General features: G+C 33.3%; 10 protein-coding genes across 10 annotated transcripts; 3 read left to right on the top strand and 7 right to left on the bottom strand.

Moving 5' to 3' along the window:
- Position 1: 1 nt before the first annotated feature.
- Positions 2 to 913, bottom strand: cgd7_2130 (uncharacterized protein; the record flags this gene model as incomplete). Its single annotated transcript, XM_628387.1, has 1 exon — positions 2 to 913. One exon carries the CDS (start codon positions 911 to 913, stop codon positions 2 to 4), a length of 912 nt encoding a protein of 303 aa, XP_628389.1.
- A 136-nt stretch (positions 914 to 1,049) lies between these two features.
- Positions 1,050 to 1,460, top strand: cgd7_2120 (hypothetical protein; the record flags this gene model as incomplete). Its single annotated transcript, XM_628386.1, has 1 exon — positions 1,050 to 1,460. One exon carries the CDS (start codon positions 1,050 to 1,052, stop codon positions 1,458 to 1,460), a length of 411 nt encoding a protein of 136 aa, XP_628388.1.
- A 443-nt stretch (positions 1,461 to 1,903) lies between these two features.
- cgd7_2110 (60S ribosomal proteins L8/L2) lies at positions 1,904 to 2,689 on the bottom strand (the record flags this gene model as incomplete). Its single annotated transcript, XM_628385.1, has 1 exon — positions 1,904 to 2,689. The coding sequence occupies one exon, from the start codon at positions 2,687 to 2,689 to the stop codon at positions 1,904 to 1,906; it is 786 nt and encodes a 261-aa protein (XP_628387.1).
- Positions 2,690 to 3,403: 714 nt separating this feature from the next.
- cgd7_2100 (WD repeat protein) lies at positions 3,404 to 10,204 on the top strand (the record flags this gene model as incomplete). The annotated part of the gene is made up of 1 exon (XM_628384.1): positions 3,404 to 10,204. The coding sequence occupies one exon, from the start codon at positions 3,404 to 3,406 to the stop codon at positions 10,202 to 10,204; it is 6,801 nt and encodes a 2,266-aa protein (XP_628386.1).
- A 105-nt stretch (positions 10,205 to 10,309) lies between these two features.
- cgd7_2090 (Ruv DNA-helicase-related protein) lies at positions 10,310 to 11,683 on the bottom strand (the record flags this gene model as incomplete). Its single annotated transcript, XM_001388345.1, has 1 exon — positions 10,310 to 11,683. The coding sequence occupies one exon, from the start codon at positions 11,681 to 11,683 to the stop codon at positions 10,310 to 10,312; it is 1,374 nt and encodes a 457-aa protein (XP_001388382.1).
- Positions 11,684 to 11,903: 220 nt separating this feature from the next.
- On the bottom strand, positions 11,904 to 13,397 carry cgd7_2080 (mitochondrial processing peptidase, insulinase like metalloprotease; the record flags this gene model as incomplete). Its single annotated transcript, XM_628383.1, has 1 exon — positions 11,904 to 13,397. The coding sequence occupies one exon, from the start codon at positions 13,395 to 13,397 to the stop codon at positions 11,904 to 11,906; it is 1,494 nt and encodes a 497-aa protein (XP_628385.1).
- Positions 13,398 to 13,600: 203 nt separating this feature from the next.
- Positions 13,601 to 16,753, bottom strand: cgd7_2070 (large membrane associated channel; the record flags this gene model as incomplete). The annotated part of the gene is made up of 1 exon (XM_628382.1): positions 13,601 to 16,753. The coding sequence occupies one exon, from the start codon at positions 16,751 to 16,753 to the stop codon at positions 13,601 to 13,603; it is 3,153 nt and encodes a 1,050-aa protein (XP_628384.1).
- Positions 16,754 to 17,224: 471 nt separating this feature from the next.
- Positions 17,225 to 17,818, top strand: cgd7_2060 (vacuolar protein sorting 29; the record flags this gene model as incomplete). Its single annotated transcript, XM_628381.1, has 1 exon — positions 17,225 to 17,818. The coding sequence occupies one exon, from the start codon at positions 17,225 to 17,227 to the stop codon at positions 17,816 to 17,818; it is 594 nt and encodes a 197-aa protein (XP_628383.1).
- A 51-nt stretch (positions 17,819 to 17,869) lies between these two features.
- Positions 17,870 to 19,039, bottom strand: cgd7_2050 (Hch1p like mystery proteins.; the record flags this gene model as incomplete). Its single annotated transcript, XM_628380.1, has 1 exon — positions 17,870 to 19,039. A coding segment is annotated over one exon (1,170 nt), but the record flags the coding sequence as incomplete, so codon positions are not given.
- A 229-nt stretch (positions 19,040 to 19,268) lies between these two features.
- Positions 19,269 to 19,550, bottom strand: cgd7_2040 (small nuclear ribonucleo protein; the record flags this gene model as incomplete). Its single annotated transcript, XM_628379.1, has 1 exon — positions 19,269 to 19,550. A coding segment is annotated over one exon (282 nt), but the record flags the coding sequence as incomplete, so codon positions are not given.
- Between the last annotated feature and the right edge of the window lie 255 nt (positions 19,551 to 19,805).

Below are 19,805 nucleotides of genomic sequence, written 5' to 3'. Positions count from 1 at the left end.
TTTATTGCTTAATTACATTCTTAGGAGACTTTGATTTCTGATTTAGTTTGGGGTTTGCATCTACTTTTGGTCTTGAACGCTTAGAACTTTGTCCGTTGCTTTCCCCTAAAGCTCTAATCTGTTTCTTTGGAGTTACTGGGTTTTCTATATTGAGTTTTTTACGACTTTTTTCATCGTTAGTAGATAGTCTTCTGGCCATATAAACAAAATTATATTCCCATACTCTTCTATCCCACCAAATAAATGAGCCGCATGGAACGGACCTTGGGTCTAGAACCTCGTATGGAATAGAAATATTCTGAAGCTGAATAGGGTGGGGAAAATTAATTACGATTGGTGAAAGGTCATTTGGGTCAGATAATAAAGATTGTGAACTTGGACTGTTTTTGTTATTTAACTTGACCCTTTTGTGTTCATCCAACTCAGAACTCCATATAAATTGCATTTTGTTAAACGGTAAATCTTCGTTTGTTAAACCTGAAGAATTTATTTTAGAATTCTTTTTATTATTCTTTCCATCTTTAGAATCCCTAGAACTTGAAGATTGAGCTCTACTAAACATTATCATCCACCTTTTAGGTTGTGTTTCTGTAAGTATAGAAGTTATAGTTGGGTACTTAGAAAGGTATGGCTCTGCTCCTTGTGACTCATAAAAGCTCAATCTTTCTTGAGTGTCCAAGTTTGTAATATTAAACTTTTTATCTAAGGAATCTGAGTCTGACTTCTGGGTAGAATTTTCAGCTATCTCATGTTCATAGTTTTGTTTATTTTTTTTCACTCCCCTGGAGTGAAAATTTGAATTTTTTGGTGCTTCCCAAAAATTGCCAAAAACTGCCTCTGCAGTATCAGTTCTAAGCCTTCGTTGAGACCGAATATTACACGAAGATTCTATTTTATCTCCGCTGAAGCCCATATTATGAGTTTATTTTACTTTGAAAAGATGTCAAATATAATCGTTTTGTAATTTTCTCCAATCATTCATTTAATTTTTTCTCTGCAAAAAAATTTGGCGGATCTCCCTTTAATAAATATGAAAATTCGATAATAACATGAAAAAGACTATTTTCTTTATTATTATTTGTGTTCTAATATGGGACTTCATTTCAACTCAATCTACAGTGATACCATCGTTCATTCCCATTAATGAGGGTATCCCAGACAACGAACTTTCGCGTCTTTCTTTGGAAGTACTTCCAATTATTTCTCATAAGTTCAAGATTCAAATATTCTCAGATAGGATTAGAATAGACTCCAGACCAAAATGTTATAATTCTCAAGGCTTTGATGGGAAGGATACTGTAAAGGTAAGTGTATTTTTTTTCATTTTGCCGTATTTGCATGCAACTTTTTTCCCTCAGGGATGTGAAATTGGAGTTTATATTTGTGACCATGATTTCCATAAACAATGTTTGTGGGTCCATAAAAGTCATTGTCAATGTTCATCTCCAGGTAAGTTTTAAAATCTTTGAAGAACCCATAAAAGCAAAAATTTGAATAGATGAGTTTTTCAAGCTTAAGGAATGCAGGATAAGTATTACTAAGGTTCCAACGGGAGACCCAAAATATCCCTATATAAATATTCCTATTGGTGAATGCAAACTTGCAATCTGGATTGTTGCTCTTTTGACAACATTCTCGGCTTTGTTTGTTGGTTATTTGATCAAACTACTTCTTAACACGATTTACAAGAAAAATTAAGACAAATTCATTATAGCTAAGATTCGCAGCAAAAAGAAACTAGTCAATTAGAATATTTAATAGCCTAGACTAGATACTAATAGAGTTAAAAATCTGACCAATAATTAAATACTATATAACATCAAAGGAAACATCATCCCCAAGCTCTTGGTAGCAAATAATTATCGAGGATCAGAAATTATCTATGCGTTACCTCGCTATGAATTTAAACTCCCTTTTCTACCTTATCCTTAGCTGTCTTGCGGCCACCACGTAATAAACCAGTTCTTCTGGCAGCAATGAGACCGACCTTCTGACCTGGTGGTGCACTTCTTGAAACAGTAGATGGGTGACCAATATGTTGGTGGTTACCACCACCGTGAGGATGGTCTACTGGGTTCATAGAAACACCTCTAACCTTTGGCCAGCAGTTTCTCTTGACTTTGTATTTATGATAATTGTTACCTGCCTTCAAAACTGGTTTGTCAATTCTTCCTCCAGCAGCTACAATACCAATAATTGCTCTAGATTGAGAGCTGATAGTTTTTCTTGCACCAGATGGGAGTCTAATACGTGTCTTTGTTCCGTCTTCAGATTGGCCAACAATAATTGCATAGGTACCTGAAGTTCTAGCGAGTTTGCCTCTATCGCCTGCCTTTTCCTCGCAAGAGGAGATAATAGTACCTTCAGGAATCTGACCAACTGGTAAAACGTTTCCTACAGAAAGTGTTGCATTCTTTCCACAGTATACAAATTGTCCAGTATGAAGTCCTTCTACAGCAATCATCAGCTCCTTCTTGATTTTGTATCTGTAAGGGTCTCTGAATGAAACATGTGCAACTGGACAGCCTCTACCTGGATCTGTAGTGATATCCTTTACTAAACCCTTGATATATCCATGACGTTCAATGTAGTCCAATGCACGAAGCTTAACTGGTCCTCTTCTCTTGGAAACCTTAGCCTTGAAAATTGAACCTGCACCCTTACGCTGACCTCTAATAACGCGACCCATTAGTTTCTATCTAAATTGAATCCTCTGAAAAAAGTCTAAAGATAAATTGTTTGCTTAATAATCCAAAGGTCACTTGTGAATGCGATATAAAAATTAACAGCTTATTTTAATATTATAAAATTAATGACTAATATATTTTGCCCGCCTCTGTAGTAAATAATTAATTTGCTATTTTGTTAATGATCTTTCTATATAACTTTTACTTTAACTTTCTATTGTTTGTTCTAAATTCTTGTCTCGATGAGTTTTTTTACACTTTATGAGAAATTTAATATTAAATGGTAACTACGAGACGCCATGAAATACGTGTCTAAGGCGCCACTGCGCCATAAATTTTTGTATGATCATGTTTAAACAACAAACTCATCTAACTTGCTAAAGTTATCTTCAAATATTAGTAAAAGTTGAGTTTTCTGGATTTCTCACTTAGGTTTATTATTCTTTATGTCTATATATCATGTAAATATACTTGATATTTTCTTCGGCATTTATTGATATGTTCAGCTGATTTTGGAAATTTGCGTGTGATTTGTCGGATACTTAGGATTTATTAATTTTTTTTTTTTTTTTGTTGAATTTCGAAGTAATCTACTTCCGAGAATTTTTGTATACCAAGTACTTCGAAAAATCATATTGGCGCCGCTTTTTTTTCGTATTAGATCCATCTATAATTGTGTGGTGAATGAAAACTTCATTTTGTTAATAGAAAAAGTAATGCTACTTTCATGTGGTATTACACCAGATGGAGGCGTTTTGGATGAAGTCACTCTAACTTGTTGTAGTAGTTGGGATTCAATATGCGCAACTGGTACAAAATCTGGTCATGTATATTTGTGGAATATTTTAAGGGTGGACAAAAAATCCATCGAGGGCTCACCAGAGAAAGAGCTGGTCCCTTCTTGCGTTCTTATTCCTAACTCTCTATGTCCAATTAAACTTATTGGTATGGTTTTCGTTTTATCGCCCTCTCCTTTATTACAAAGCTGTACAGATGAGTTGCTGTTAACATTGCATTCGGATAATATTATGAGATATTGGTCTTTGGATAATGGAAGATGTATTGCTCAACTATCAGACTCGGCTGAACACGAAGTATTGCAACTAGTGAGTCTCGCAGACAAAAGGTTTGTGTTGCTTGTTGGGCATCAACGTATTACTATAATAGACACTTGGTCACGACTAAATTGTGGAGCCCTTAAAATTGCAAGCTGTCCATATTCTAAACGTAGAATAAACAACAGAATCGATGACGACACTCCAGACATGTATAAAATTCAATCTCCAAGTACTGTTCAGCTTTCGTACGAAGATAAAAATGAAAAATCCTCCTTTAATCCAACAAATACATATGGAGAATATGGAGAATCAATGATATTCAATGTTTCCACCAATCATGATTACTTTGAACTTTTAAAATGGTCTTCAAATATCTCACTCTTTGACTACTGTGAAGATAATAGATATCCCACTGCTCACTTTTACACTGTGGCTGCAATGCTAAATACTGGTCAAGTTTTAGTTTGGGATTTAAGCAACTTAATAAGAATTTGGTGGCACTTCATTCCTATTCCTCACTGCGAAATCCCATGTCCAGTTCCAAAACCCCAAAAAAATAATGTTCCTAAACCATTTATGAAATATAGCCAGGATGAAACGGGATTTAATAATTTGGCCAAAAACTCTTCTCGCTCTTCAATAAACTATTCTCAAGATCAAATAATAATAGAGGACAATTTGGGCGATCTGGATATTAAATATGAGCAAATCAAGCAGGAAAGTTCAATAGAAGACATTAATGGGTCTTCATTTGAAAGGTATGATCATGCTTTCGAGTCAAGCAGTAATGCAAGTGACCAATCCAAGTCTAGCTCTTTTGATACTCCTTATATTCATCAATTTTGTTCAATTAAGTCTCCAATGCTAGCTCCAACATTTTTTTCCTTGCATCCATGTTTTGTTTCAGAACCGATCAATTTTTATTCTATTCCTTCAAGTGAGATGTTCTCAACTCAAATTGTTGTAACTGACTTTTATTTAATCGTAAATGCAAAATACAGACTTATAATTTGGAAACGCACTTTCCTGCCTCAGTTTCAAAATAGAAACCAAAGGTACCAACCTTTTGGAGATTTGTTCGTCCCAAATACGCCCATTTGTGAAGATTCCAATCCAAATAATCCACAAATGGAAATTTCAACACAAAATTTTTCAAATGGAAGCGAGTTTAAAGATCCAATGTATGATATTCATCAAACGCAACCTCTAAAAAGAGCGATAACTCTCAATGTGATTAATCAAAATAATGAAAATGTGGAAATTAAACAAAAGCTTCAAATTTGGCTTGGGTTTTCTCAGATATCATTAAATATTAGACAAGCCTGCATTAATAAAACAAAGACATATTCACCTATTAGAACTCTTAGCATGGAATATGAAGAAAAGCAAAAACATTGTGTATCTTTTCTTGCATGGTCATCTGACTTTACAGTATACAGTATTCAACTTCCTTCAGTAGTTTGCTTCCTTTTTAGCCAAAATTTTAACCCTAAATTTGAATCCAATATAGCTTTTTCTGAACACGATCTCAGAGAAATTGATAATTATGGTAACTATAGTGACATAACAGCAGTTCCTGTCTATATTTCCAGAGACTATTTTAAAATAAACGATAAAGAACAATTAAATTATCTTGGCCATCTTGCAAGTTATTGGCAATTTTTCAAAATAAATACTTTGTACGAAAATGACCTAGAGGAATCACCAAAGTCTGGTAGAAATATAGACCTCAATTTCCAAAACCAAGGAAATAACGATATCATTTGGGTACACAGAAATAATTTCAGATTTCTATTAGAAAAGAGCTGCGAGACACTCCACAATACTAATTTTATATCAATTGAGCAGAATTCTGACAAAATATTTTACTCATTCTTCGACTTGTCAATTATTGAATCACAACAAAAACTTCCAACTTACTATAAATTTCCTTTTATTCCAAACAATTCATTTTCAAACTGTTATAAAAGCTTTAATGACGCTCATTCTTTTATATTAGACAATGTAGAAGTATCTGACTCCAAAAATATGTTTTTCCCTGTTAAACTTAATATGGATTCTCAAAATAGCATTGAGAATAGAAATGATCCAATTATTTACAGATCAACTGAAAATGAAATCTATTGGAAATCCACAAAATCTTTGAGAACAATTTGGGAGGATGATATCACAGATTACGATAAGAAAAATAACATTTCCGTCCTTTCTTGTTGCATCACTGAACAAAAAAATTCGATCTATTGTATAATTTCTCTATCAAATGGTAAAATTATGGGGCAGTGTCTTACTGGAGAATTTGGACTTTTTAGCATGATGAATTGTAACGAAGACAAACACTTCTTTGGAAATATCGAAAATGGAGTAGTTTACCAACTTCCTCTACCAAGACCTTCTTGTGGACATAAAACAAATGTAATTGAAATAAAATCTGTGACGGATGGTTGTATTTTTGGACTAACTTGTTGTGGAAATATATTAGTTTGGAAGGTAGATTTAATGGAGAATTTTGTAAATAAATTCTCTACAGGAGAATCTAAAAATAAAGATGTGCATTGTAGCAATAATTATAACACCAATTATTCAAAGAATGTTAATTCACCTGGAATTAAAGGCCAAATTGTTTCAAATAATTTATTTTCTCTTATAGCTTGTATTAATGGTTTATTTTTTACGAATGTAATTTCACTTAACAAAGTTATTGTATTTGATGTTAATAGATTAGGAGAACTTGGAACACCTAAATACGACAAGTTCCAAATCTTGGTTCATTCTTCCTTAGAGAAGAAATGTGTTTTAATAAAAGTAAATGATAATCAAGCAAATGGTATATCTTCAAAATCTGAACCTAAATCAACTAATAGATGTATTTGGGACGAAAGAAAGGATCAATCAAATACAGAAATCCAGGGAGTTACTTATGAAATATTAAGCTTATCTTTGGAGCTCGAAAAAAGACAAGATCCCATAGAATCAAGAATTAATTCAGTTGGTATTGATAAACCATCTAACTTTATTTTTATTTTACAAGGAGATATAGTTTTTGTATATGATAAAGATTCACACTTATTACTGGCAAAAATTTGTTTTAATTCAATCCTAGATCTTAATGTTTGCGAATATCAAGACTACCATCTATCTTATGGTCTTATGTCAAGCCTAAATAGATTTATACAAACAAGCAACAGAATTGAATTTTTGGACCATGGAATTATGTTTGGATCTGTATTAATTGGATATATGCCAAAGCTTGACTTTCAGAAAGAGAAGAATTATTATCAGGGATGTTTAGGTGTTCGTTCTAGTATGAGCGTCTCATTCATGGCATTTAATCCTCATGTATCAGCAGATATCGTAAGTATTGAGAAAAAAAAACAAAAAAATACAAAAACATCGAGATATTTACAACATCTTTTTCCTCTTTTCGTGAGATCTACCAATGAATTTCTGAGTAAACTCTTTGCGGACATGGCCCCACTAACTGTTAGACCAATTCTTAAATTTAGCACTTTAATTACAGGTGTGAATTATGCTATTTCTATCCCAATTTGCAATATTTTAAAAAAGAAGACTTATAGTTCAAAATTGTCTCTAAGACTGAAGATATGGAACAGTGTGGATTATTATTTCAACCTATCAAAAAGGAATAAACAAGGAAATGGAAAGCGATGCGAATCTGTTGATCGTTCTAGAAGTATATATTCTGGCACAAGGGAATCTATGATCAGATCCCATACTTATGATGGAACTGGAATTCCTCCATATAGGTACCTAGTTTCTGAAAACTGGAGTGAGAATATCATGAGACATTTGGATACTAAAACAGTTTCCGTTAGAACTTTAAAAAACAGGTTAAATATCTCAGATAATAAGAGCATTATTAGTAGCTGCCCTGGGAGGCCATTTTTCGAATGGAGTAGATTACCAGGAAGGAAAAAAAATTTAGAGATAGATACAAATGACTATTATATTGGCGAGTTATCTGGAATTCCATGTACCTCTCATTTAGTAAATAGAATAGTCAGATCCAGAAATTCTGGTATTAATAGAAAAAATTCGAAGCTCCCACATAATATAAAGGAAAGTTTAAATTCAACTTCAACACTTCAAAGAGGAGAAACTTTTGATTCTAGAAACTTAATAAAAAGAGAACCTATAGATTCTAGTGAAAATTCAGCACCATTGTTTAGATCAAGAACATACGAATCAACCCTAAACTTTTCTAATGGTCAAACCGAGGTATTCTCTAGTTTTGAGGCTTCAGACAAAATTTGGCTTGAAAGATTTTTAAGCCAGAGAAATATTAGTGAGAAAGCCCTAAATGAAAAATTCCAAAACTTTAAAAATCAAAATGAAAAAACATTTGGAACTGAAAATCCTGTGGATTCCTGTAGTGTTTGCGAACTTAGACAGGACTTAGAATACCAAGATGAAATAGAATCTTTTAGAAAGCAAGATACATCAAGAGAACTTCAGGAGCACTTTTCAGCGCACCAGATTGCTCTTCAAATGGTTATTTTACATTACTACTTTACTTATTATTCTAATTTGGACCTACCGATACAGCTTTTGGATAATTTCCTACTATCGTGGATAATTGAACATGTTGAACAAAAAAAACTTTTAATTAGATTTATTCCATTCCATCTCTTTTCAATTACAGGTATGACATTGGATGTATTTAATCCATATTTGAGGCTTTCTGCAAAATATTGTTTACAGCTGGCTATTAGATCTCTCCCAAGCGAAGTATTGTCTTATTGCGAAGAAATAGCAATTGATACTCTTTCTGGTATTATTAAAGAATTCTTAAGAATTTCAGCACCTAGAACAAACGGAGAAAATAAGGATGAGTCTTTGCATTTACTGGAGCAGGAGGTCATAACTTCAAGTAACATGGATGTTGGAGGATCTTTATGTTCTACTCTGGGGAGTGAAATAAAAAGTATTCCTCCATGGAATGAATCATGCAGGCGTGGTCATCCTAAAATTTATTCATACTGTAGTATTTCACTTTGCAGAATGATAGGTTATAGACTTCCCTTTCCAATAATGAACTCTGGCGAATATTACTGTTCAAACTTAAGCATAGAAGATCTTTCGCTATTTTTTTTAAGTATTGTTCTATATGAACATCCTTTCAAAAGAACTCATAGCGCTTGTATAGGAAAGATTATTCTTTCATTTCTGATTAGTATCATAACAACTTATGATATTGAAATTATTATCAAGTTCTCAAAGAATTTTGAGAAACAACAAGAAAAGAAGAGATTACTTAAACCGATATATGCCAGAAGACATGATACTGAACAGTGGTATTCTTGGGAAAACCTAAACATTGACTCTAGTAAATCAAATATTATAGTCAACACTTCAAGTTTAGGGAACACTGGAAGTTTTAAAGCCACTGGATACAAAGATAACCTAAATTATGATATAAACTCTTATTACAATAATATTAGCATTATGGATACTTTGAGATTCCTTTTTGCATTGGAGCTTTTTTCTCTTAACTTTACAAGTCTTCTAAAAGCAAAAAATATTGAAAATACATGCGTTCCTAACTTACTTAGAAACAGTCTTACTAGTTGGGAAAATAACATATTCATAGCAGCTCATATTTTCCAAGTGGATAGCGGAAGTTTAAGTGACAAAATAGAACAAAAAAACAATAAAAAAAATGTGAGCACTAAGGTTTCGAATAGTATTATTTGCCTTTGTATAAGATTGCTCACGTTGGCTCAATACCCACCATTTTGGACTTCTTGTAGACATTTACTTCAATTAATTGGCCAGTTGGATCCAAAAACATACATTTATATACTTGGATATGCCGGAAGAACAGCATATCCCTATATGGGAATAAACTATACTTGCAACGTACTATCATTATTGGTATATTTTGTATCTAGTCTCCCTGAATATTCTTTTCCCTATTTAAATATGGTGGTCGATATTTCTATTGGATTCTTAGATCCACTTGACTCCACACTACGCAAAGGAACAATAACAGCAGTCACATCCGTTCTTTTCATATTAGTTAGCGCTTTTCCAATGATTACCTTCCATCAAAATACACAAAGATTTGCAATAGGCTTCGATCGTTCAATTATTGTTTATGATCTTAGAACTGCAACAAAGTGGAGAGTACTACAGGGACATACACAACAAGTTGATGCGTTGTGTTTTAATAAAGAGGGTGAGTTCCTCGCTTCGTACTCAATAGTAGAAAAGGCTCTAAGGATTTGGCAATGTACTCAGTCAGGACTATTAGGTGGTTTGCTCGGGATTTCAGGAAATTGTATCAAAACAATAGATCTCATTGAACTCCCCCCAAGAACACTGAGCTGCTCATTATATTACAGACTTAAAGTTGTTAAAATCTCGTGTAAAAACACAGATGAGTGGCAATTAAGGAGAGAAAATAAGAAAACTTATACAATCACTATTGATAAGAATTAGCTTATAAAACTATGTTAGAAAAAGTGCTAGATGACTTTAACTTTTTAAGTATCATTCATAAATCTGACTATAAACTATTAAATAATAACTTATATATTATTCCAACTAGAGGATAAATGAATTAGAGTCTTCAGCCAATCTTCTAGCAGATGCATTAGAATCGAAAAAGAGACTATCTACCTCCTGAATATCAGATTTGCAAATGGTATCTCTTCCAAAAGTGCTTGCAATAATATGAGCAGGAGTCAATAACTGACATATATAACGTAATGATGTTGAGCTACCGATTTCTCCAATAAGCTGTAAAGACTCCTTATCCATTTTTATCCCCTCAATATCGCACCTAATAGAAACAATTCTAATCATCTCTTCAATATTATATGGAATTGTTCTAATTATTAGAAGTCTGTCCAATAGATCAACAGGAATTCCATGCGAAGAAAGCATATCAGTACCTCTAACGGTACATACGCCTCTATTGGTTCCAAAAATAACAATAGGAGCCAGAGAGCTTTCGAGAGTTCTATTAAGGAACGTAAAACACTCAATATCGAGCATGTGTACTTCATCAATAAACAATACACCTGGGACAAGCTCCGCCACTCCTTGGTCAATATACTCATTTACACTTTTGTTAACTTCTAGTCTAAGTTTCTCAGTTATTTCTGTCTTCTTTGGACGTACGTATTGCCCCAATAATGAAATGATATCTTGGCCACCTTGAGGTTTAGCATTTGCCAAATCTAGATCATACAAGGTAATATCTTGAACAATTTCCCTCTTTTTATAAACGTCTCCCTTTGGGAGAGGAACATACTCTTCAGATTCTAAGTCAAACTCTGTGGCAAATGAATCTGATCTACCTAATCTCTTAACAATTCCGCTAGAAGATTCAACATAAATTATGTCTCCAACCTTTACCTTCTCTTTTTGAAAAACATCACTTAATTGAGGAGCAAGACGAAGCGTTTTTGTTCCCTTTGCTGATTTTAAAGTCAATACTATTGCTGATACTGCCTTTCCAAAGTTTCCATGGGGGTTTTCAGTTTCTTCAGTGACTAATTCAACAACCTCGCCTTCATATACCTCTTTAACATCTCTAATCCTAAGTCCAATAGCTCTTCTAAAATTTTCCATAAGTATTTCAGTCTTTTTAACCTCAGCTGAATACACTTCAGATGCCACCATTGGACAAAATGGAACTTTTGGACCTAATTCATGCGCTATAGCTTGGGCAATTGCTGTCTTACCAGTACCAGGTGGGCCAGCCAATAATACAGCCTTCCCTGCCAACTTTTTATTCTGTATTAAACTCAAAACAACCCCTGCAGATTCCCTGGCTTGTAGTTGGCCGATCATTCCGCATGATCCGTCATTTGATGCTGTCCCATCATTCTTCAAACCCAATCCTCTAATATGGCTATGAGTAGAAACCCGGCTAAAATTTGTTGAGCTTGGCTTTTCGCCCTCTATGTTCATATTTTGAGCTTAATAAGAAATCGAAATTTCCAATTACAACAATTAGTATTAGTAGCCTGTCAAACATCACTGTTGCTACTTTTGACAATATTCAGGCGGCAGTGTGAACCGCCATAATGGCGAGAAAATGCTGTGGGTAAGAAATTAACAAATATAAATAATTATTTAAAAGAAACTAAATGAGTAGTAGTATTGGTTTAACAATTATTTTTTCTTAGATTTAATAATTGCTGACTTGCCTAGATATTATTGAAATAATTTCGTTGTAATTTGGGACTTGATTCATATCAGTCCCAACTGCGACTACTGTAGGCCTGTCTGCCTTGGAGAGAATTAAATCCGCAACCTTTTTGATATCTTCTATACCTATACTCTTGATACAATTGATTATTTCATCCAATTCAATGAACTCAGAGTATGAAAGTATTTGTTTGGAAATCTCTTCCATATAATGACTCCTGTTTTCGTAAGCTGTACAAATAGTACTTAGAACCAGATTCTTAGCTCTTTCAAGCTCCCTTTCACTGATATTTTTCATTTTACCAAGCTGCTTTGCTATTACCTTAATAGATTCTAATGAGTATCCTGGGTAAGAAGTAATGTGAATCCCAAATAATCCTGTATCACTGTATTGGTTAACAAAGCAATTACAGCTTTCAACCCAGTCAAATTTATTTAATACATCCAAGAAAAGTTTTGAATGGATCCCTTTCCCTGGGCCTCCCACACTAAAGGAGCTTCCACCACCAAGATAAGCCTGGAGTACAGATAATGCAACCAATTCACGTCCTTTCCAATTCAGATTGGTTTCAAATGCGATCAATATATCTGTAAAACCGTAATGGGGCAACTTATTTTTTACTAAGCCACCAACATACTTTGGAATTTTCATAGTTTGTTCATCATTTTTTAAATTATTGACAGAATTTTGTTCCGTTATATCAAACTTCCTTGATGAATTCAAGATCTTTTTAATTAAATGGTCGTGACTGATACCAGTTCCAACAATTATAGTATTACGCGAAAGAAAATTTGAATTTCTGAAGTCAGTTAGATTCTGTATATTAAGATCTGAAACTTGATCAAAAGATGTTGATTGATTATTTCCTAGGGAATTTTCTTTCCATGCGGTAGAATGCAAAAGTTCATTAAGCATAATACTAGGGTTCTCTAACTCAAACAACAATTCCTCTTTAATATTTTTCTTAGCGAGTTCTAATTCCTCATCACTGAATTGTTTTTTGTAGAATTTAAATATTCCATCGAAGAATTCCTGGGTATTTTCAATTCCCTGGTCTTTCAAATATTCCAATAAAAATGAAGTATATTCTCTATTGAAGCCACCTGCCAACATTAATCCGTTTAATGCCAGTTTATTTGGCAAGCAATTCTGCGAAGTTTTTCCTTCTTGGGAAAGTATCATATTAAAAAGAACTCTTGATGATCCAAATGAACTCTTTGATTCAAATCTAGAACCCATCTTTATGATGATTCCCAGCGATGCTATTTTATTACTATTTTCCAATGTAATTACTCTCATTCCATTACTGAGTTCGGAAAATATGGGCCCAATTCCATTTTGGGGTGCAATTTTGTAACTTTCTATGCTTCTCAAACCATTTATTTGTCTAAAAATAGGTTTTTTAGTTCTCAGAACCTGTGTACTTATATTTCTTAATACATGTCTGAAAAGACGAATTTTCTGTTGAATCATGTTCGGTTACATGTCATATTAAATATAAAAGTCACAACCTAAAAATGTGTGTATAACAAATTATAGATTTTACAGCTAATTATCTAGTAATAAATCAAATATTCTAAAAGAACATAAAAATAATCTACATTGCAGATTTGGCGCCAACACAAATTGTGGATTTACATGCTTGAAAAAAAAATTAGAGAATTTAATAAACTCCCCTATAACCAGCCTCTAAATCCAGAATCCCAACATAAAGTTTTTACATCAGCTTTAAAGCTTTCCATGTTAAATGGCGGCCAGAGTTTTGAAAGATATTCTGTAAACCATTTTTGACATTCCATTAAATTAACTTTGGAAATATCCTCAAAATAATTTCTTTTCACCTTAAAGTCTCTCTCCAAAATATAACATATATCATCCATAGATACAAAATGTCCTGGCCCATATTTCCCTCTATATTTAACCATTTTGAAACCTTTAATCATATTTTCATGTAAAATGGTTGCTCTTTGTCCCCAGAGTAAAGGTAATTCTTCGCCTTTGCATCCATTGTCAATATAGGAGTAGTTAATCAAAGCATTATTCCTTGTTTGGTATGCCTTAATATTATATTCTTTATTGGGTCTCACTAATTGCGCTGTGATTTGTTCTCCATGGATAACTGGAACTGCGGCATAATGCTGGTTTATCTCACCATTTTTAGTATAATAGCCTTCGTCTTTTTTAATATAGTTTCTTCTCCCTTCTTTAATATAATCTCCTTTATTGATTTTAACATACTTTCCGTTTCTTTCTTTAATATAACTTCCTTTCTCGTTCTTTATATAGCTCCCATTTTTCCTTTTAATGTAATATTCTCGAGTTTGAGCTGCTTCAGCAGCTATAGAATCTTCATAAGGATGTTTATAATATTCGTCATCATAATAAAAATCTTGTTCTTCGAACGGACCATTTTCAACTAGTGGATATCTGGCTCTATATTTTGGATCCAAATCCTCATTAAGAAATTCCTCTAAAGGAGTGATTTTTTTATGTTTTCCTCTCTTATCTCCAGAAATCAACGGAAATCTAGAAGGTCTATTGTTAAGGTATGATGCTGCATATCTAACTTCAGGTAATTCAGGAGTGATTAATTCATGCCAAAGTTTCATTTGTTTGTTCCAAGGAGAGTTATTTTTCAATTCTAAATCTGTAAAACCTTTATATCTTGGATCATTTCTCATTTGCTCCATCCAGTCTAAATGCATTTTTCGGACCAAATTATATGCCTTCACAGGGTCAAGCTGTCTTATTGGGGAAATTCCTATATCTTTACTTTGGGTAGATTGAAAACTTGGCTGTAAGCTACCAAGCTTACTTTGAAGCATTTTTAGATATTCAATGCTATCCGAGGGTTTGGATGCACCTTTTGAAGTTTCTGTAACTATAGATGTATCAAGAATATTAAATTGCTCAAAAATATCCATTGAACCCTCTATATTTTCAGGCTTTTGAGACAACATATTATAGTCCTTAAGGATATTTCTAACTTCTGTACATATTGTTTGGGGATTACTTATTCTATACTTCGACGCCTCTCCAAGAACAGTTTCTATACGTTGAACACATGTTTCCATAAAATTTGTTGTTAGAATACCGATAACCGTTCTGTCAAGATCATTAGATTTGAATGGCGGAAAGTCGATTAATCCAACTAATGTTCTAGAGCAAGCTACGTCCAGTGCTTTTGCCTTAATTTTTGATGGTAAAGTATTAATATTTACGTACTTTTTAGTTGCTAGAATGGTGTTTCCATCTCTTCCAACATTCTCCTGATTTCCGTAGTTGTACTGATCTGTGTAAAACTCTAATAAATTAAAGAAATCAAAACATATGATTGCAATTTCGTCCAAACTAACTGCATGGGAAGTTCCTAGACCAATTTCTTTATTTATAGCCTCAGAACAAGTGGATATAAATCTCTTTTCATTGCTAGTATCAAATGCTCTTTCAAATTCAGAACGATCAAAAAGACTTTTAAATAGTCCTAAAGCATTTCTAGGCCAAACATAAACTGTCTTAACATGTTTGTATAGGGCTTTCTTCAATGCTTGTCTAATTGCAGCTGAAGGAACAATCTGGCCTTCTTTATATAAATACGAAGATATTTCCTTCCATGCAAGCCGACAATTTTTTACTGCATTTAAATCGAACAACTCTTCTCCTTTTAAAGAGTGACCAACTTTTCCGGATCTCAATATTGAAGTAAGAAAATATGGACAACGAATACCAAAGTCTTGAGTAATCTCATCAAACATCTGAATAAATTCAACTTTTACTTTATTTTCACTTTCAGCATCACTTGATTTATTTACAGAGCTCAAGAGGAAATTTGATATATCCTTAAAATTTGGTGAGTTTGAGAATTTTGGGTACCTTGAAAGAGTTTTATTTTCAATTTTGTGCTGGTAAATTAAATTCCTTCTTTCCATATCCCTTCTGAACTTATTAGATAACCTCTGTTCTTCAAATACGGATAAAACATTCAAACCATTAAGTAAAAAGAAACAAATTTGAATAAGCTCCAGAGCTTGAAGAATTCTGTTGTTATAGCTTTCACCAGAAAGTAGTGGAAACAGTTTCTCAAGAAGTTTTTTTGAATCTCTTGCATCGTCCGCGTTGTTGCGTATTATCTTTGTAAATTTAAGCAGACTTCTGTTCTCCTTTTGACCAAGAATTAACACTGCAACTTGTGCTCTGGTTCTTTTTTCTTCTTCAGTAGAAGCAGATTCCAGCTTTTCTTCAGAATTTCGGAATTCTGAGTAGGCATCGTGAAGTTCTGTTATATACTTTTCAAATGCCTCCACAGCCTCTTTAACTTTATTTAATGGACTCGAGTTTTTATTCTCTAGAATTGCTAAAATTTCGCCAGCTTCTCCATTCAAGCTTTTTGGTCTTGTCATTTCTCTCCAGCTCCTTATTTCAATGACTGAAAACAAATTTTCTTTTAAAGTTTTAGTAATATCTTTCATCCAACGTTCAATAATTTTTTTCTGACATTCCAAAGTTTTGATGATTTTACTCGAAATATCAATTGATTCCAAAGAAACCACTCTACTTTTGTTTCGATCAATTCCTGTTCCTGGATAATAATCCTCATTTTTTCCATCTTGTAAATTTTTATCGATATGCTCAACATAAGTACATTCCAAAAATTCTCCCACCATTCTGTGCTGTCGCAATAGACCTTGTTTGTTTCCTTTGTTTAGTTCCAAGTATGGGAGACTATTTTTGACATTGCTTTCTGTTTTAGTACCATAAACTAATGAAAAACAGATAAAAAACATTGACGATAATATCCAAAAGCCTATTAAGTCCTTTGGAAATTTCATCTTTAAAGCAATTACCTAACTTTTACAGTAAGTTGTGCGAAAGAAAGGTTCTAGTTCCTTGTAAATCTCAGGTTACATATCCAATATAAAGAATTTTCTTATTTATCTATTAACTCCTTTTAGATCAAAAAATCATCATTGCATGCAAAAAATTCAAACTTTAGGCGCCAACTCAAATGGCTATTTTTCGGTTGGGGGTATTGGGGGGTATTGCGAAAGCCCTAATTAAGGCTTGAGTCTGAGAAGAGACTAAGCTATCTAAAGAAGTAGGAAAACTATAAATTAATACATTGGGGGTTTTAAGGTATTCATCTTTAATTAAAAAAATAGTCTTTTATAAGGAAGAAGTTTCCTCAGGACTGCGATTCGTAAATATTAATTAATAGAATTTTAAGTAAATTTATTTATGCAAATATAGTTTTGATAGCTTTAATAATAAGAAGATCCGAAGCTCAAACAACTCCTATAAGAATGAGTTCCACAGACTTTGGAGATTTAGTGCTATTGATTGGTGATTTAAAAATTCCCTACGGAGCAAAAGAGTTGCCGTCAAATTTTAGAGAGCTGCTGGCTACTGATAAAATCAACTACGTTCTCTGCACAGGTAATGTATGCTCGCAAGAATACGTGGAAATGCTGAAAAATATTACCAAAAATGTATACATAGTTAGTGGAGACTTGGACTCTGCAATTTTTAATCCTGACCCTGAAAGTAATGGCGTGTTTCCCGAATATGTAGTAGTACAGATTGGAGAATTTAAGATAGGATTGATGCATGGAAACCAGGTTCTTCCATGGGACGATCCTGGCTCTCTTGAGCAATGGCAAAGACGTCTAGATTGCGATATATTAGTAACTGGACACACACATAAATTAAGGGTTTTTGAGAAAAATGGTAAATTGTTTCTAAACCCTGGAACAGCAACAGGGGCATTTAGTGCATTAACTCCAGATGCTCCTCCATCCTTCATGCTAATGGCCCTTCAAGGCAATAAGGTTGTTCTTTATGTGTATGATTTAAGAGATGGAAAGACCAACGTGGCTATGAGTGAATTCTCAAAATAATACATGAAGGATAGATTTGTAGTATATCAAAATTATAGTAGCTAATTCTATTTATTTATTTAGAAATTCAACACAGAACTTTTGTATCGCACTATCTAAACTCCCCAAAATTTGTTTTTCTATTTTTCCTTTAAAATCAATAAACTCTGGGATATCAGCCGTCTTTAATCCCAATTCTGCTGATTCATAATTAATTTTCTTTCCGTAATCGTGCGTATCCATCATATTAATCTCTGTAAGAGAAAATGAGCCAATTAGATTTGACTCTTTGTTTTGACTTAACATTCCTTCTGGAATGATTGCATTAAATCTCCCAAAAACGCTGCAGTCTAGGACGCAAATTTTTTTGCCTTTTCTGACGCTTGAGGATGCTTCCCCAGTCACTTTCACTTCAGAGAAGCTGATTGGGATCAGATCCGAATTTCCTGAATCAGATTTATTTGTTGATAGATCTTCAATCATCTTTGTTAACGTAGAAATAACCCAGTTGGTTTCTGGTTTTTCTTCCCAGTGCCAATTGTTTGCATTCCAAACACTTCCTTGAGCTTGAGGATGAGGATCAATTGTTTTAGTTGATGCTTCAGATTCTCTTTGTTTAATTAACGTTTCCTTTTCAATTTGTTGATTGTAAATTTGTCTTTTCTCCTCTTCCTTCTCAACTCTAGCAATTTCTGCTGTTTTAATTTCTTCCTCTCTTTTAACTCTCTCAGTTTCAATCTTTCTTTGGTCGTTCTCCTTATTTAATAGTTTATTATGAAATTCCATAAGTTTTTTTCTCAGTTTTACAACCACCTTCTTTTTCATCTCTGAAAGAATAAGTTCTGAGTTGTAGTCCTTACTTATAACTTCTTTGCATGTGATCATAATAGGGAAGTCTTCTTCATAATTATCCACAGAGAACTCTGGAATTGTAATTTGACCAAGAATGATCTTCTTTTGACTTTCTACTTCATTTACTGACCAAGTTCCAGATATTGAAAACTCATAGGCTAAAATCGGTTGTTTTTTCCTTACCGAAATAGACGCTTCACCTCTGATTGATAGATCTGAGAATGATAGTTCAAATTTTGGAGCTTCGAGCTCAAAAGAATACTTAATAGACTCCATGATTGTTCTTAGCTCTTCTTTACCCCATTTAGAATAATCTTTCTCTTCCCAGTGCCAGTTATTTGCATTCCAAAGTGAACCTGAAATTTCAGTCATTTTTTTTGCTTCTCTTAATTAAACTTGTAATTTATCTGAACAAAACGATTTTATGCATCAAAAACCCTTTAACCGCAATTCCAGACTTTCGTCAAACGAATTACCGAAAATATGAAAAACAAAGATTAAAAACGGACCTAAATTCATTGGATTCTAATAAGCTATCTAAATAATTTACTAGTCAGCTTTAGATGAGTCTAACAATTTACATTCAATTTCTTAATTTAAGGTAACTTGAAAGAATTTTCTACTTTGGAGGAGAAGAAATGTACAAAACATTGTTTCCTCTAATGAAGGTATCTCCGTGGTTTTCAACAAATACTCCGTCTACATATTCTTCTGTGTCTTCCATGGCAATGTTCATCCTATCATCTAAGCAGGCCAGTAATCCTTTATAATCAACTCCACTATTTAATCTAACAATAACCGGACTTCCAATGACTTGTCTCAGGAAATCACTGGGGCTCTTGTTATTTTGCTTAATAGTTCCAGAGTCTGCCATATTTTCAAAAACCCTTAGACTTCTGGTTTATGGCTTCTAATTTTCCAAAAACTTTGTGCTCACAACGATACTAACCGGGAGCAGATATGGCGCCAATCTCTAATAGTCGGATTGCGAAACTTTGTAGTTAAAAGATAATGCAGAAGCAGGGATATAATTAGTAATGGAATTTCTTGGATGAATTTCTTTCAGCATAATGAAAACAGTTTTTTGGAAAAAGGAGGTGTACAAAAATAATTCACATCATGTCTTTCGAGATCTATTGTATTTTTCTATCTCATG

The sequence above is a fragment of the Cryptosporidium parvum genome, chromosome 7 (assembly GCF_000165345.1).
Source record: "Cryptosporidium parvum Iowa II chromosome 7, whole genome shotgun sequence".
NCBI classification, from domain to species: Eukaryota; Apicomplexa; class Conoidasida; order Eucoccidiorida; family Cryptosporidiidae; genus Cryptosporidium; species Cryptosporidium parvum.
The sequence above is the reverse complement of the archived record's forward strand: the minus strand, read 5'-3'. Positions and strand labels throughout refer to the sequence as shown.